This window comes from Parathielavia appendiculata (assembly GCF_033297405.1).
Source record: "Parathielavia appendiculata strain CBS 731.68 unplaced genomic scaffold N657scaffold_2, whole genome shotgun sequence".
In the NCBI taxonomy this organism is placed as follows: domain Eukaryota; kingdom Fungi; phylum Ascomycota; class Sordariomycetes; order Sordariales; family Chaetomiaceae; genus Parathielavia; species Parathielavia appendiculata.
In genome coordinates, this window is record NW_026944221.1 from 1394133 (window position 1) to 1407071 (window position 12939).

The following is a 12939-nucleotide window of genomic DNA, read 5'->3' on the forward strand; positions in this document are numbered from 1 at the left end:
TCCACAAGAAGGCAGGGAACCAGTTTTAAGCTGACAGCATTGCGTCTATGTGCTAACGATGTACAGACGTACTCGTAGTGGTCCATGGCCTTGAGGTCTACCTACCTTGTGTGACGTTGCACAGGCATTGGGACATCGCCACGGGTTTGTGTTGCATGACTTGGGACCAAAAGAAAGAGGAAAAGAAAAGGCAAGGCAACAACAGGGTGAGGTTTGATGCCAAGCGCAAGCCGCGTCTCATGGCTTGTTTCACCTCTACGCCAGCCATTGCGACGGTGGTATGGCGTTGGTGGTGGCAGAAGTCGTGTCTCCACGTGCCTTGGAGAAACCCGACAAACATGGCCACGATGATGGTGCTTCTTCCTCTGTGACCAACGCCGCTGACCCGGTACGTTGGGACCATCACCTGGTCGGTGTGTCCGTGATATCATGCACGGGGGTAGCGAAATAGTGTCATGGTGGAAGATAAAACTAGACTTGGATGTTGGGACTTCACGGTGTGATTTGCTATGAATAGAGTTCTGCCAACCACGGTCCGCGGATAGTTAAGAACAAAAGAGACGGGGTCTGGAGAGGCGGGGGGGCGAGGGGGAGAAGAAAACAAAACGTGGAAAGGGTGACATGCATTGACTGCCCAAGACAGGCGATATGCCGAGTGGTGCGCATTGGGAACGCCGGCTCCGAGGCCGTGGACGCGGGTAGTGCTTCTTCAAATCTACCGTGCTGCTTAAAATCCTAGTTTGCAAATCCAAAACGGACATGAGAGTTCGAGGGCAATCAGGTGGCCCCTGCACGCATATATAAGTACGGAACGAAAAGCAATCCACCACCCTGACCGCCGACGAGAATCGGGATGACTTTCTAGGAATGACGCACGGCGATCAATTCACGAGTGTGTGGAGTGCGCGCTGTGGCTGGTCCCAAACCGGCGTTCCATATGCAAGGAATGTGGTACCACGTCTCGTCTTCCTGCAGCGGAGAGATTAAGAGATGAAAGGTGCTGTATGCGCCTGTTGTGTACCAGGACACAGAGGCTGGCTCGGGCTGCGAGGACAGACTGAAGCGGAACATTGCATGATGGCCGGAATAGTTCAAAATTTACCGTGAGATCGATCGGGGCCCCGGGAGTCGGTAAGAGGCGATCAGCAGTGGGTAGCCGACCGGAACCGTCACCTACGGCGCACTGGCGCAAGAACCGATGCTGTCGGCCGCAAGAGTCGGCCTACCCATCGTCCGGGCTGCTGCAGAAGCCGCAACAGACGCACCAGTACAACCAAGAAGCGTAGCATGTCGGTCCCAATGACGGGAGAGAGCTGGGCCGGTTAGCCCGCGGTTGATGACGGCAAGCGCTGTGGGCATAGAATCAGATGGAGACTTGTCGAGAACCCTCGAGGCATTGGTCCTGTTCATTCAGGTCCATTCCAAGTTCCAATGCAGCATCAGTCACAGTCTTGGCTGAGCTTAGCCATCTCAGCCGCTTAGAAGAGAGGCTGGGTTCACTGGACTGCATGTGAAACCCGGAGGAACACATCGGTGCGGCCGAGGATCGCGGGGAGGGTTGCGGGAACGGTGCCCCGGGCGTGACAGGGCCCTGCCACGGACTTCAGGCTGGCTGCCTGCGGGCTGAGCCAACCGCTGACACAGCCAAACTTGCAGCTGACCACAGGCAAGAAAGAGGATGTTGTTAAGCAAAGCCTGTGACAATACAAAAAAGCGCGCGTTAGGATGGAGCGCGAAGCGGGTGGTTCTGCCTCGCGGCTCTCTGCCGCAACGATTTGCAATGGGCATCGCGAATTCGCCCGTGGACGATGTCATCGGGCGCTTCTGAGGCCGCTTCGCAATCGAAGCGCCGCATTTGGTTTTCCCATGCCAACACCCGCCCCGTCACGGACCGGCCGCCGAGGGGTAAGGAAGTACATGTTTGCTTCGAATAGCGCGTGGGGCCTGGGAGGGCGACTTTGCCGCGTTGTGGTTGAGAGCAGTTAACGTTATCGAAACCTTTTGCAGCAAATTTGTTTTAGCGTCGCCGACTCGGGGACCATTTGTTGGCGAGTAAAAATGCTTTTTCTGTGGCTATTCACGGGCCCTGGCATGGCGAGGAGGCTTTGGGACGCCACGAGAGGGAGACATATTTCTTGCTTTCCATTTTTGCGCGCAGATTGTCAAGCTGCAACCCTTTGAAAGGTGAAGCGGCCGCGGCTCTTAGGAACGAGTTCGGCTTCAGGAAAACCTGATAGCCTTCTGGCATGGCATTGTTATTAGGTACCTGATGGACTGAGATCAGCGACGAAGGGAACGATGCGTCGATTCGAGGTATGCGACCTGGATCAACTAGATAACTTACTGTGTAGCGATGCAGAGGGCATGCATGCAGCATGCTCCAGAATGGGAACCCCGCGCCGGGTCGATACACAGCAGACCAGGCGCAAGTTCAAGTGTAACTAACTGAACTTCTCGCAAGATGGCCGGGAGGACATTGATAGGTATTTTTGAGGTTGAACCCGCGCACCCTTCAAACACTGCTGGTTGGAAGTTGTGGATGGTTTACCTGGTACGGAGTAAAGTATTCCGTACACGTGGAGGTTGTCGAAAGACGTGCGATCGGGAGGGAGTGGGGCGATCTGCCACGACACACTCTTGCTGGAATGGCTCAAAGCAAAAGCCCGTATTTGGCCGAGATTTGGGCATTCATTCCCTTGTCGACACGTGCCGAGCGCTGGCAGGAAAATGTGGGAATGTGAGCGTGTTGTGTGGGGTTGCTGCGACCTGAGACTCGGCGCTAGTGCGAATACTGCATCCCCGGATCGCCAGCTACCACAAGGGCCATGCTCCGTGCCTGCTGCCTGTGTACGGTACCTTGCATCGCTTGCCTTTCACTCCGAGGGCAGACCAAGGTCTTCTCATGGTGGAATTGTCTGGTCGTCGCATTCCGTGTCCCTTTTGCCGCTGCAGCGCTGATCTGAGGGTGGAGATGCAGATCATCTCAGCTATTTGTCCCTGTTCACATTGGACAGCTGCCATCCATCCCTGTTGGATATCTGATGAGAATCTCGCTTCCTGGGTTGCCCAGAAGGCCTGGTCAGAGGCCGAGGCCCGGAATCAGCGGGTGCCAACGGATCATTCCACGTCGTACCAACCCAGTACAAGGTACCTTACACTCATCTATGGGTGATGATAAGTCTGCAACGCCGGATGGTCCCCTTGATGGAGGCTGGTCCTGTTGACTGCCTGTCAGTAGGTACTGTTGGTATTTACGGGTTCATCAACTACACTTGGTGACAACGCGCAAGCTCCGCTGTCCGATTTCTGGGTAGCGATTGTCATGATGAGCCAGAAATAGCGAATGGCTGTGCCGTTGAAACTGTTTTGCCGCGGGGCGAAGAGGTCAAACTCGAGCCGACCCGTCAAATAATTGGTACAGCCCGCATGGAATAGCGCCGAAGGGATAGCGGCCCAATTCCAGGCAGGTACCGAGGTACCCTTACATTTCCTTTCGCGGCTGGAGGTTGGAGGTCCCGTCCGCGAGTTTCGACTGCCTGGGTTACGGTATACCCGACGAAGTGGGGGATGAGATCTAGGTTTTGATTGCGGAAGCACTCGATTGTAGGGCCAGCAGCTCAAGGACAATTGTAAGGTAAATGGCCGGCCGGACGAACCACTTGGCGGTTTTCTGCGATGCTTCTGGTCAATTTCAGACGTCACTTCTGATATCGCCGACATTTTCCTACCCCGCCTCCCCGGGCCCCTGTGTCGATGATTGTCACTGTTCCTCCTTACAGATACACTAACGCCACGCTCTGTGGACCAGTGCTCACGATTCTGATAAGCTGCATTTTGCAGAAAACATAATGGAAGGGTTGTCGTTACAAACCGCTGACCAGAAATCGTGTGCCCATGCCGGCCGATTCTAGCATTTCGCTCTCCAAATCACACTGTACGATAGAAGAAGCGTATACGGATGTCCTACGTACTTAGCTTTCTGACATCTTACAGGATCGGCGTCGCCTTGTCGTCTTTTTTGAGCACACTCCGTGTGTATTCCAGAAGCTCGCACTGTAAAACATTGTCATCGCCAACTTTGTCGACAGCTTAAGCTGTGCATAGTACTGTGTAGTTAAATGCGCCCTTTTCCCCGTCTATTAAGCTTAGGCTGGTGCAAAATAAACGCTGTGCCCTGCACGGGACGGCCGCCGAGCAGTGTTACCCCGAGAGTCGGAATTGAAGTGTCCATCATCTCGTCCCAAATGCGCACGACTCGACTCTCCCGAGTCCGTGCCAAAGCAATTTTTCATTACGTCTTTCTCTGCCCGCTGAAGGGAACACAAACTCTCCTGTTTTGGGCAATCTGCATTCCGTCTCACAATGTGATCCAGCTAGCTGAGGATCGGTTTCCCGCTGCCATGTCTCCTGCGGCTCCCAGACTCGACCAACGATGCACGCTCGTTTTTGTCGTCGCAGGCCCGGGGCCCCACCCGGACGGCAGACACCCCCTATGCTGTACGGAGTAGCGAGCCGCGAGATGCGCTTTCACTACATCGAGTAGAGCTGGGCAAACGCCTCGGGTACGGAGACAGACTTGTTGAGGATGCCGGAGACTCGGTGAAAGTCGATTCTCCATGTCGCATCGCGGTATGTCATATCAGATCATGAACACCCCAGGCGGAGGGTGCTACGGGAGAACGGCAGGCTCATCCCAGCTAGATGACAGTCAGCGCATCCCTCAACCACAGGAGCGTACCCGGTGACGAGGCGAGGTTTCGGAAGTTCACCGGCCTGGACCATCTCTTTGGTTCTCTGACTGACTCTAGGATTTAAGCTCCTGCCGTTTTCGGCCCGCGGCTACGGCCCTGTACGGTTAGAGTGGGAGGGGTATGGCCCGAGTAAGGTACCTCGACGGACAGTGCGACCTTCGTTCAGTCACCGCCCTCTTTTCGCGGGCTGGCACCCTGGATCGCGCCGTCCGTGCTAGAGGCATGTGCAGCGAGATCCTAGACCATGCGGACAACACCATGTGGCTGCAAAGGAACGATTTCTGGGGTGGATGCAATGCGCCATCAATTCCAGCTCTGCTGGCCAATCGTGGCCCTCGTTGACCCCCTCGCTCCCCACCCGCGAGCGACCCGCCCCAGCTTTCCACTTGTGTGCCAGATGCTGGCTGCTTTGAAAAACGTGCTGGCCCGTCCCTCATGCTTCGAGGTCTTGCCCCCCAGTCCCTTGGAGCGCCGCCCTTGATATTGCATCCGCCCACAACCACCACGCACCACCACGCTGTCCAAACCGGTCGGGGCGCACCCGGGCATTGTAACTTCTGCACATCAACCCGCCGACTCGCCGTTCGACATCTGCGTCCCTTCAATGCCCGTTTGACACCCCCAACGATCCGCTTCATTTTCGCGACCCGTCGCCTATTGGCCGTCCACGGAGCTTCACAGAGCCCAATAACTCACATTTCGTTGCTCCGCTCTCGGCGCCTGCGTTGGTCTTGGACCACGGGCCGAGGCTTGACCGAAGCTTATTGGTATCTTGAACCGCCAGAGACTCGGGTCAAGAGGGTGGATTGGGCAGCTTCCGCCACGTATCCGCTCACTGAATGCCAACATGGAGCAGCAAAGGCCGGCATCTCAGAAGTTCCCAGCAGGACTGGCTGGCGTTCTAAACTCACCGGAGGAGAACCGTGACTCGGCCTATTTCTCCAGTACGGATGCATCGAGCAAACGTTCAGTCTCCCGCAAACTCTGAATGGTGTCCGTTGACCAATTGGCTTACTCTACTTGTCGCAGACACCTCAGCTGCCTCTGGGATCGGCGTGCTGAGCCCTCCCCATTCGGCCTTCCAGCCTTCGCCCGTCGACAAGACCCCCTCACCCACTACGACATCCCATCTACTGCCACAGCCCCTTGTCTCTCCTACCAGCAACGGGAACATGAGCGTGGCCTCGATGGTCTCTCCCACGACGCCCGGAAGCGCCGATCCCCGGCGCTTCGACCGACCACAATCACTAGACTCGGCGCCGAACAGCGCCGGCTTCTTGAATGGGGACGAGGCCTTGTCGAGAAGGGAGAGCGTTGACAGCAGGATTAACCAGGGCTTCCACGACATGAGGTTGGGCAACTCGCCCTACGCCAGCCACAATCCGTCGACGACATCAATTCACACAACACTCCAGCAGCACCGAAACACGCGACCAGGTCTTGATAACCTTGCGGTCCACCGTATTTCGAACGGGTACCAACCGAGTGCCGAGCGCAATCCCGACGGGCACCCCAAGACGATGAGGATCGCACCAGCCATTACCGGACCAGCCACAAGCCAGATCGCCCGGGCAGCGGAGCCGACCAAGGGCCAGGCATGGGCTTTCCCAGAAGAAGAGATCCAGAGGATGCCCTCCGGCGCGGCTCCGTCGCTGATAGACTCGAGGAGGAGCAGCATTGCCGAATCTTTTGCCAGCAGCCAATATACGACCGAATCCCGGCTCCCGCCAGGACAAAGGCGGTTGGAGGACCCTTACCACAGGCTGTCAAACGCGTCCGGCGAATACTCCACAGTCCACCACCACACGCTGCAACACAAGCAGCTGGGAGATTTGCGGAACGAAGAGACGGGCGTTCACACGGGCACGCAGCCGTACAGCCGGACGCCCGAGCTCCGTGTGAGCCACAAGCTGGCCGAGCGGAAGCGGCGCACTGAGATGAAGGAGCTTTTTGATCAGCTGCGAGATCTGATGCCCCAAGAGCGAGGCTCCAAGGCGTCGAAGTGGGAAATTCTGACCAAAGGTTAGTATTGCCACACTGTTCAGCAATTTGTCCCGTGCGCTGACCGGTTATCAAGCCATCTCGGAGCACCAACGACAAAACGACCTCATCCGGCAGCTCCAAAGCATCAATGCGACGCAGCAGAACGAGATTGAACTGCTGCGACGAGAGCTGGATCGGATGCATGGGGCGGCGCATTCCCGGCCAGCTGCGGACCAGTACGCGCAGGAGCAGTATGGCAGGCCACGGCCCCCAGAGTTACCGCCGCTCCGGTCGCTGCAGTCGCCCACGGGACACACGGGGCCCGAGTCGATGACGGGCGTGCAATATGAGCCGCCCAGGGTGAACGGCTACCGGCCTGCCGAGCCCTCCAGGTTTTAGGGAAGCCTGGAAGAAGCAGCTATAGCGTCATATCAAGGTGGTCAGTTTCGGGATGAGAAAGGGCGGGTGGACATCCGGCATTTGACTGAAACGCTGGTCCCATATGGTGTCAATGCCCTGCCCGAATCTACGCCTGAAACGACGGTAAAAGTCGAGTCGTCACCTTAACTCCGACACAGCTCCGGAGTGTGTCCTCCAACCCCCCGATGCTTGCAGATTCCGCTCGAGGCTTTAAATCTGCCCCATGCAGGCGACCCGGTCAAGATCAGGGGCACAATTTCCACAAGAACGACATTCCACATCACGATGTCTCATTAACCCCAGCCGTACGGGCGTCACATTCAGCGAGCTCTGCGTTGGGGCCAGCCCAGCTTAAGACGCAGGCATGGAGGCAAGCCCTACCGATTTACGTTTCGACAACCGCCAGCGTTTATCCGTCTCGACGACGCCGAACTCAACAACCGAGGGTTTTCTTTTGTCTCCTTTCTACTTCTCTGTCCTATCATCTGTGTGACGGTGTGTCCTCCTCTCAGCTCTCCTATTTTCTTATATTGACTGTCACAATCGGGCTGTGCATATTACACCAGATAACTCAAAAGCGATCTCTTTTTGACCTATCTTGGCATTTTTATGCTGCTTCTTCCCCATCCTTCCGGCCCGTGAAGGGTGTGGGTTAGGTATGGGTTGAGTTGCCGGGCTTATTCTCGGTGAACGGCGGGAAGGGATGAATGAAACCAGGGGAGGGAGGGGGGTTCATTTCGTTTTCCATTGGACTGGGCTGGTCACAGATGGATGGGCGGGACGTTAGAGGAAATTGCTGAACCGTGGATTGGATGGCAACACTTGTTTGTGCCTTCTACTCCCTTGCTGGGACTCGCGAAGGACGGCGGCAAATTCTACTAAGGGTGCAGGGAGTTGAGTGGTGGATGGGTGGGTTGGAATTGAAAATGGTCGGGAATACCTGTTCTGGGTGGCTTGGTGGAATATGAATAATTTCTATTTTTTTTCCTCTATTATATCGATCCTCCACTGGACACTTTGACCTCGATTTCCTTTCCTTTCCGTTTTTGTACTTTGCCCCAACCTTGACTGGCTGGCTCCTTTATACCTGTCTGTCATCTTATCAATGATGAAACCGATCTTGTCTAAACTTAGAAGGAGGGTCATGGAGGCTGGGAGGGAGGGGTAGGAAACGCATTGGGATTGGGAACGGGCATACCTACATGTCAGGTTTATGGAAGGAATCTTGACTTGCATGAGCGAGGGCCGCGGCCTGGGCCGTGGTCCAGTGGGTTTCAGAGTCGTATGTTTGTAGAGATTTAATATCCCGCCTGTCTTGCCGCTGGGCTTGGCATGGCACATGGCATCTGGGGCGGTGTACGAGGAAGAGACTGGTTTGACTCTTGATCAGTTGTTTTCCCTGCACATTCATGCAATGTTTGGCGTGCTGTTCGTCTCATGTTGTAAGGAGCGGAAGCGGTTGACACTGCCGAGGCCCAGGGATGCCGAGACAACGCCCAGGTGTTGTCATGATTACCTGTGGTGAGTGTGGCCTTGGACTGAGATAGTTAACAGCGGACGAATCTGTACCGGCGTTTGCAAACACTTCCTGATCGTGAGCATGTGTTTCCGACATGAGCTACTAAGGACCGGCTTCAATATTGTTGCATGTGTACGTAGATAACCACAGGACAGCAGTCGGGTACATCATTCACGCTTGCTTCTTCGTGCCTGGAATATGCCCTGAACTGGCCATCTCGGAAAGAGTGACCATCAGTTTGTGATTTGCATCACCTTTGGTTACGCACCCAATTACTAGCCAGTACATATTTCAGGCTTCCTACTTGCAGCAGGCCACCGTCAAGCAAACGATCCTTACGGACATAGCGAAATATAAGTAGAATCGCCAGTGACAAATTCCAGTATACAAAGTCCCGTCTTCGTGGCCTTCCTTGGCCACTGAACCGCAAAAGAAAGTCGACATCTGTACTCTACACGCGGCGATGCCTAAGTCTGAGCACTACAAAGTATCTCGAAATCGAGAAGAAGGGTTCGGCAACAACACGTTTAGGATCGCGCTGCCCCTTCCAATTCTGTTCAATGCTTTCACTGGTGTCAGCCTGTAGGTCCTGGACTTCTTTCCTCATCTCATGTATGATGCCATCCGCGGGAGTCAATTGCAATTCGATTCAGACGGAATAGTTCTTATCATGTAGAGCGTAATTGGCAGTCGTAGAGACCGGTTTTCGTGCATTAAATCGAAATGGCTTCTCAGTTCTCGCACAGCCACCAAATCTCTCTAACGTTAGTTGCTTTTTTCAACAAACCCACCTGTCCGTGGAATACCATTTCATCCGTGCCGACTACATTTTGCCCAGTTTCCGTGGTGTCTGAATGCACCAGTTCCACGACTCGTCTCGCTGGCTCATTGAGACAGCATATTCTTTCGGTTTCTTGCCGTTCCTCACTTCCTGTCCTATTCGTCTTCACCGACAAACAGCTTTATTTACACATAACGTTAAAACTTGTCACCGTTTGGAAAGAGCAGATCTCAGCTTCGCCGCTCCGATCAACCTCGCTTCCATTTCTGTCAGAAATAAGAATCGGGAGCGAGCGCTTCGGTAACGAGGTCCTCTCCAAAAACCAGAAATCACAAACATCACGATAGGAGGAAACGCCATGGACAAATGGTTGACGAGCAATCCAACCAGGAAACTCAGACTACTTCGCCCATTTCTCAGGCGACTGAATTTGACGCTGACCACGGTGCACCTTCCTTTCCGGCTATTGCGTCCACCATTCAGGCTCCTGCCGTCGACCCAGACCGCAATTCGCAGCCAGCCTGTCTTTCTTCGGACCTCGAGACTATTACCACGCGAGTGGTCCACCTTCTTCGCCGCTCCTCAACCCCCGGCCAAGCTTTTCGGTTCCTCACCGCCACAGGGGACCCACGCCCAAGCGTGCATGCCTCAAGACGGCGACGCACAGGTGCCCCCGTTCCCCGCGACGTGCAAACGCCACAGCGCAGCGCCCCCTCTTGAGGACCGCTCTGAGAGCCCTCCCGGGGCCCCGAAGAAGAAGAATACGAGCGTACCAGAATCAGCAAGACACGCCGGCACCGCCGCCGCCGTCAGCGTGGTTGGGAAGACGAATATTACGTGGACTCGACAGGCCACCTGGGCGGTGGCACGACGTGAGACAGAACAAGAAGAGGATCGCGCTGAAGACGGATCCAAAGGGGTACTGGCGGCCACAAGCTTGCTTTTGGTGCAAGACAAAGACGGAGCCTTCGGAGGTTGGGGCTGTGGTCAAGGTAACGGATGCCAAGGGAGAAGAGTGGTTTCTGGAGGATCCGAACTCTTATTTGGCTTTTCTTTTTGATGATGATGAGGAGGAGATGGGAAAGGAAACAGCGGGTTTCTTGGATGATGTGGGTGAGTTGATGACTGGAGTTGGATGAGCGGTGACACCACTCTACACGGGAGTTCTGGTTTGCGCTGGGGTATCTTATCTTCCATGGAGTCTTCATCAGTACTTACATCAAAGCCGCCTCATACTAGATAAGAGGAGAGTGAAAATCAATCCGATGACCAGCACGTCCTCTGATTAGAACAGTCATGGCTGGAACAACAGCGAGGACCTGGGTCATCATTCGACTAACTTCCGCTTCCTTCACACATGTACAACATGGGTCTGGAGATTGGAGCCAGATGTATCTCAACTGGGTTGATGACAACAATGGAGCAGCCAAGATGTCGCCCCCTTGCTCGAGTCGGATTCGTAGGCCTCGAAAGCTAATCATTCAGGCAAAGCATTTTGTAGCACATCAGACGAGACTCGACTTTATTAGCAGTATTAAGAGCGATAACAAACTAGACGTCTATCCCACCGTTGCAAGGGGTATCAAGTAAGATCACCGCACCATGACAAAGAAAAATAGCCCTAATGCTTGGGGTTGATCCAGACCATGATCTCGTGGTATCCGTTGGCGATCGAGGTCCCAATTCCCGCCAGAATCTCCCCAAGCTGCCGCGGGACGTACTGGACGACGTACCACAGTGCCTGAACCAGGAAAACCACCAGCTTCCCTGCCAATCCAAAGAGGCCGATGATGACGCCAGCCACGACAAACCCGGAAGACGTGATGATCTTCCATATCGCGAGCGGCAGACCGCGTAAGATGGCATCGAAGACGTCGCACACCCCGCTCCACACATCCTTGAGCTTGATGTTCCTAAAGAAGTCCAGCACGGCGGCGCCAGCTGTGTGCAACACCGACACGACACGCAGGAACACGTGTCCCACCGCCTTTCCCATCCTCTTCAAGTTCTCCCAGATCCACACACATATCTTCTTCATGGCTGAGGGGATGCGAGTGATGACCTTCCACAACCACTTGAGCAGCCTCTTGATCGCCTCCGGGATCTCCTTCATCACACTCCACGCCACCTTCGGCACCTTTTTCACCCCCTTCCAAACCGCCTTGGTGGCCCTCTTGACGCGTCCAGGAAACTCCACCACCTGCCTCCTACACCAACCCCCAAACCGATGCTTGTTCTCCCAACAATACTTGCATCCCGCATACGCTGGCTTAACAAGCCCATGCTTCGGGATATCCCACACAAAGAACTTGGGCACACACCAACCCAACACCTTAAAAAACCACCATATTCTCACCCCCGCCGCCTTCACCCTCCGCAGTGCTATCGCGTGATGCGCCTTCCACCTCCGCCACGCACCCCCTCTCCGCGCGGGTAAGTACGCCACCACCTCCCTGTGTCCCGCATCCGCCGCCAGCCGCAGCGCAAGCTGTCCGTCAGGCGCAATGATGCCGTCGTCGGCGCCAAAATCTTGCATCAGCAATCTGACCAACGCGAGATTCCCTCTCGCGGCGGCGAGCATGAGCGGAGTTCTCTCTAGACGTTGGTCGGCCCAGTTCGGGTCTGGTATGGAACCGTAGCCGTTGACTTTCGCCCCGAGGCCAATTAGTGTGCAGACCATGGCGCCGTCGCCGTGTTGGACGGCTGCGAGGAGAGGAGTCATGCCGATGGAGGAAGGGACGTCGGGAGAGACGAAGCCGTGCTGGATGAAGAGGGTCACGAGGGCGGTGTCACGGGCGGCGAGGGCGTCGTAGAAGGTGGTGATGATTTGAAGTTGGGTGGTGTGGAGGGTTTGCTTATCGTCGTCGGTTAGGGCTGGGTTGGATGCCAGCGGGTTGGTGGCTGCGGTGCCCCAGACTGGGTGCAGTGGTAGGGGGTAGGTTGTCAGCGGGAGGGAGAGGAGGGTGGTTAGGGAGGGGTGGTCGGTGAGGATGGTCGTGAGGAGCGCTTCAGGCGAGGTGCATGAGAGGACTTGGGAGGGCGAGGTTTCTGTGTAGAGCGGGAGGGTTGTGATTTCGTCTTCGATATTGGTGGTAACGTCATGGTTGATGTGTGGGTTGAGGGTCTGGCTGAGGGTGAGAAGGGCGTTGAGTAGGGGGGCAGCCTCCGGGAGGGGCTGGTGGCCGTCTGGCGTTTCGTCCATGATTGAGTCTTTGAGAAGCAGGTCCGGGGTGTCTTTGCTGCTTGAGAGGGTTGGTTGGGCTGGTTCAGCCGATGGTGATGAATCTAATGATGGATCCATGTTGGGTTGAATGTAGAAGTGTTGAAGTTGGTGCGACTTTGACCGAGTGTGAGAGTTCTTGGTTCTGTATTGTATACACTTTTACTCTCGTATGAGAGCGAAGATTGTGCTTAAATCTCATGTTTGTCTGAAGGACGACTCGGACGACTTTTATTGTTAGAATGAGCTGTGGCTGTCCTCAGCC

General features: G+C 55.3%; 6 protein-coding genes across 6 annotated transcripts; 4 read left to right on the forward strand and 2 right to left on the reverse strand.

Annotated features, from left to right (window-relative positions):
- The first annotated feature begins 3890 nt into the window (after positions 1-3890).
- On the forward strand, positions 3891-4718 carry N657DRAFT_195066 (uncharacterized protein). The gene is made up of 3 exons (XM_062786168.1): positions 3891-3934; positions 3994-4629; positions 4702-4718. Exon 2 carries the CDS (start codon positions 4119-4121, stop codon positions 4506-4508), a length of 390 nt encoding a protein of 129 aa, XP_062650918.1. The 5' UTR covers positions 3891-3934; positions 3994-4118; the 3' UTR covers positions 4509-4629; positions 4702-4718.
- On the reverse strand, positions 4629-5545 carry N657DRAFT_195108 (uncharacterized protein). Its single transcript, XM_062786169.1, has 2 exons — positions 4804-5545; positions 4629-4697 (listed from the first exon to the last, which is right to left on the reverse strand). Exon 1 carries the CDS (start codon positions 5387-5389, stop codon positions 4856-4858), a length of 534 nt encoding a protein of 177 aa, XP_062650919.1. The 5' UTR covers positions 5390-5545; the 3' UTR covers positions 4629-4697; positions 4804-4855.
- A 156-nt stretch (positions 5546-5701) lies between these two features.
- On the forward strand, positions 5702-7133 carry N657DRAFT_564683 (uncharacterized protein; the record flags this gene model as incomplete). Its single annotated transcript, XM_062788302.1, has 2 exons — positions 5702-6773; positions 6829-7133. The coding sequence occupies 2 exons, from the start codon at positions 5702-5704 to the stop codon at positions 7131-7133; spliced, it is 1377 nt and encodes a 458-aa protein (XP_062650920.1).
- Positions 7124-7970, forward strand: N657DRAFT_195163 (uncharacterized protein). Its single transcript, XM_062786170.1, has one exon. It carries the CDS (start codon positions 7340-7342, stop codon positions 7808-7810), a length of 471 nt encoding a protein of 156 aa, XP_062650921.1. The 5' UTR covers positions 7124-7339; the 3' UTR covers positions 7811-7970.
- A 1474-nt stretch (positions 7971-9444) lies between these two features.
- On the forward strand, positions 9445-10632 carry N657DRAFT_195230 (uncharacterized protein). The gene has a single exon (XM_062786171.1). The coding sequence runs from the start codon at positions 9813-9815 to the stop codon at positions 10512-10514; it is 702 nt and encodes a 233-aa protein (XP_062650922.1). The 5' UTR covers positions 9445-9812; the 3' UTR covers positions 10515-10632.
- Positions 10633-10947: 315 nt separating this feature from the next.
- On the reverse strand, positions 10948-12894 carry N657DRAFT_641096 (uncharacterized protein). The gene has a single exon (XM_062792082.1). The coding sequence runs from the start codon at positions 12753-12755 to the stop codon at positions 11076-11078; it is 1680 nt and encodes a 559-aa protein (XP_062650923.1). The 5' UTR covers positions 12756-12894; the 3' UTR covers positions 10948-11075.
- Positions 12895-12939: the final 45 nt, after the last annotated feature.

Coding starts and splice junctions, on each gene's coding strand:
- N657DRAFT_195066 (XM_062786168.1), top strand. CDS start 4,119: ATGCGCCCTTTTCCCCGTCTATTAAGCTTAGGCTGGTGCAAAATAAAC.
- N657DRAFT_195108 (XM_062786169.1), bottom strand. CDS start 5,389: ATGAAGCGGATCGTTGGGGGTGTCAAACGGGCATTGAAGGGACGCAGA.
- N657DRAFT_195163 (XM_062786170.1), top strand. CDS start 7,340: ATGCTTGCAGATTCCGCTCGAGGCTTTAAATCTGCCCCATGCAGGCGA.
- N657DRAFT_195230 (XM_062786171.1), top strand. CDS start 9,813: ATGGACAAATGGTTGACGAGCAATCCAACCAGGAAACTCAGACTACTT.
- N657DRAFT_641096 (XM_062792082.1), bottom strand. CDS start 12,755: ATGGATCCATCATTAGATTCATCACCATCGGCTGAACCAGCCCAACCA.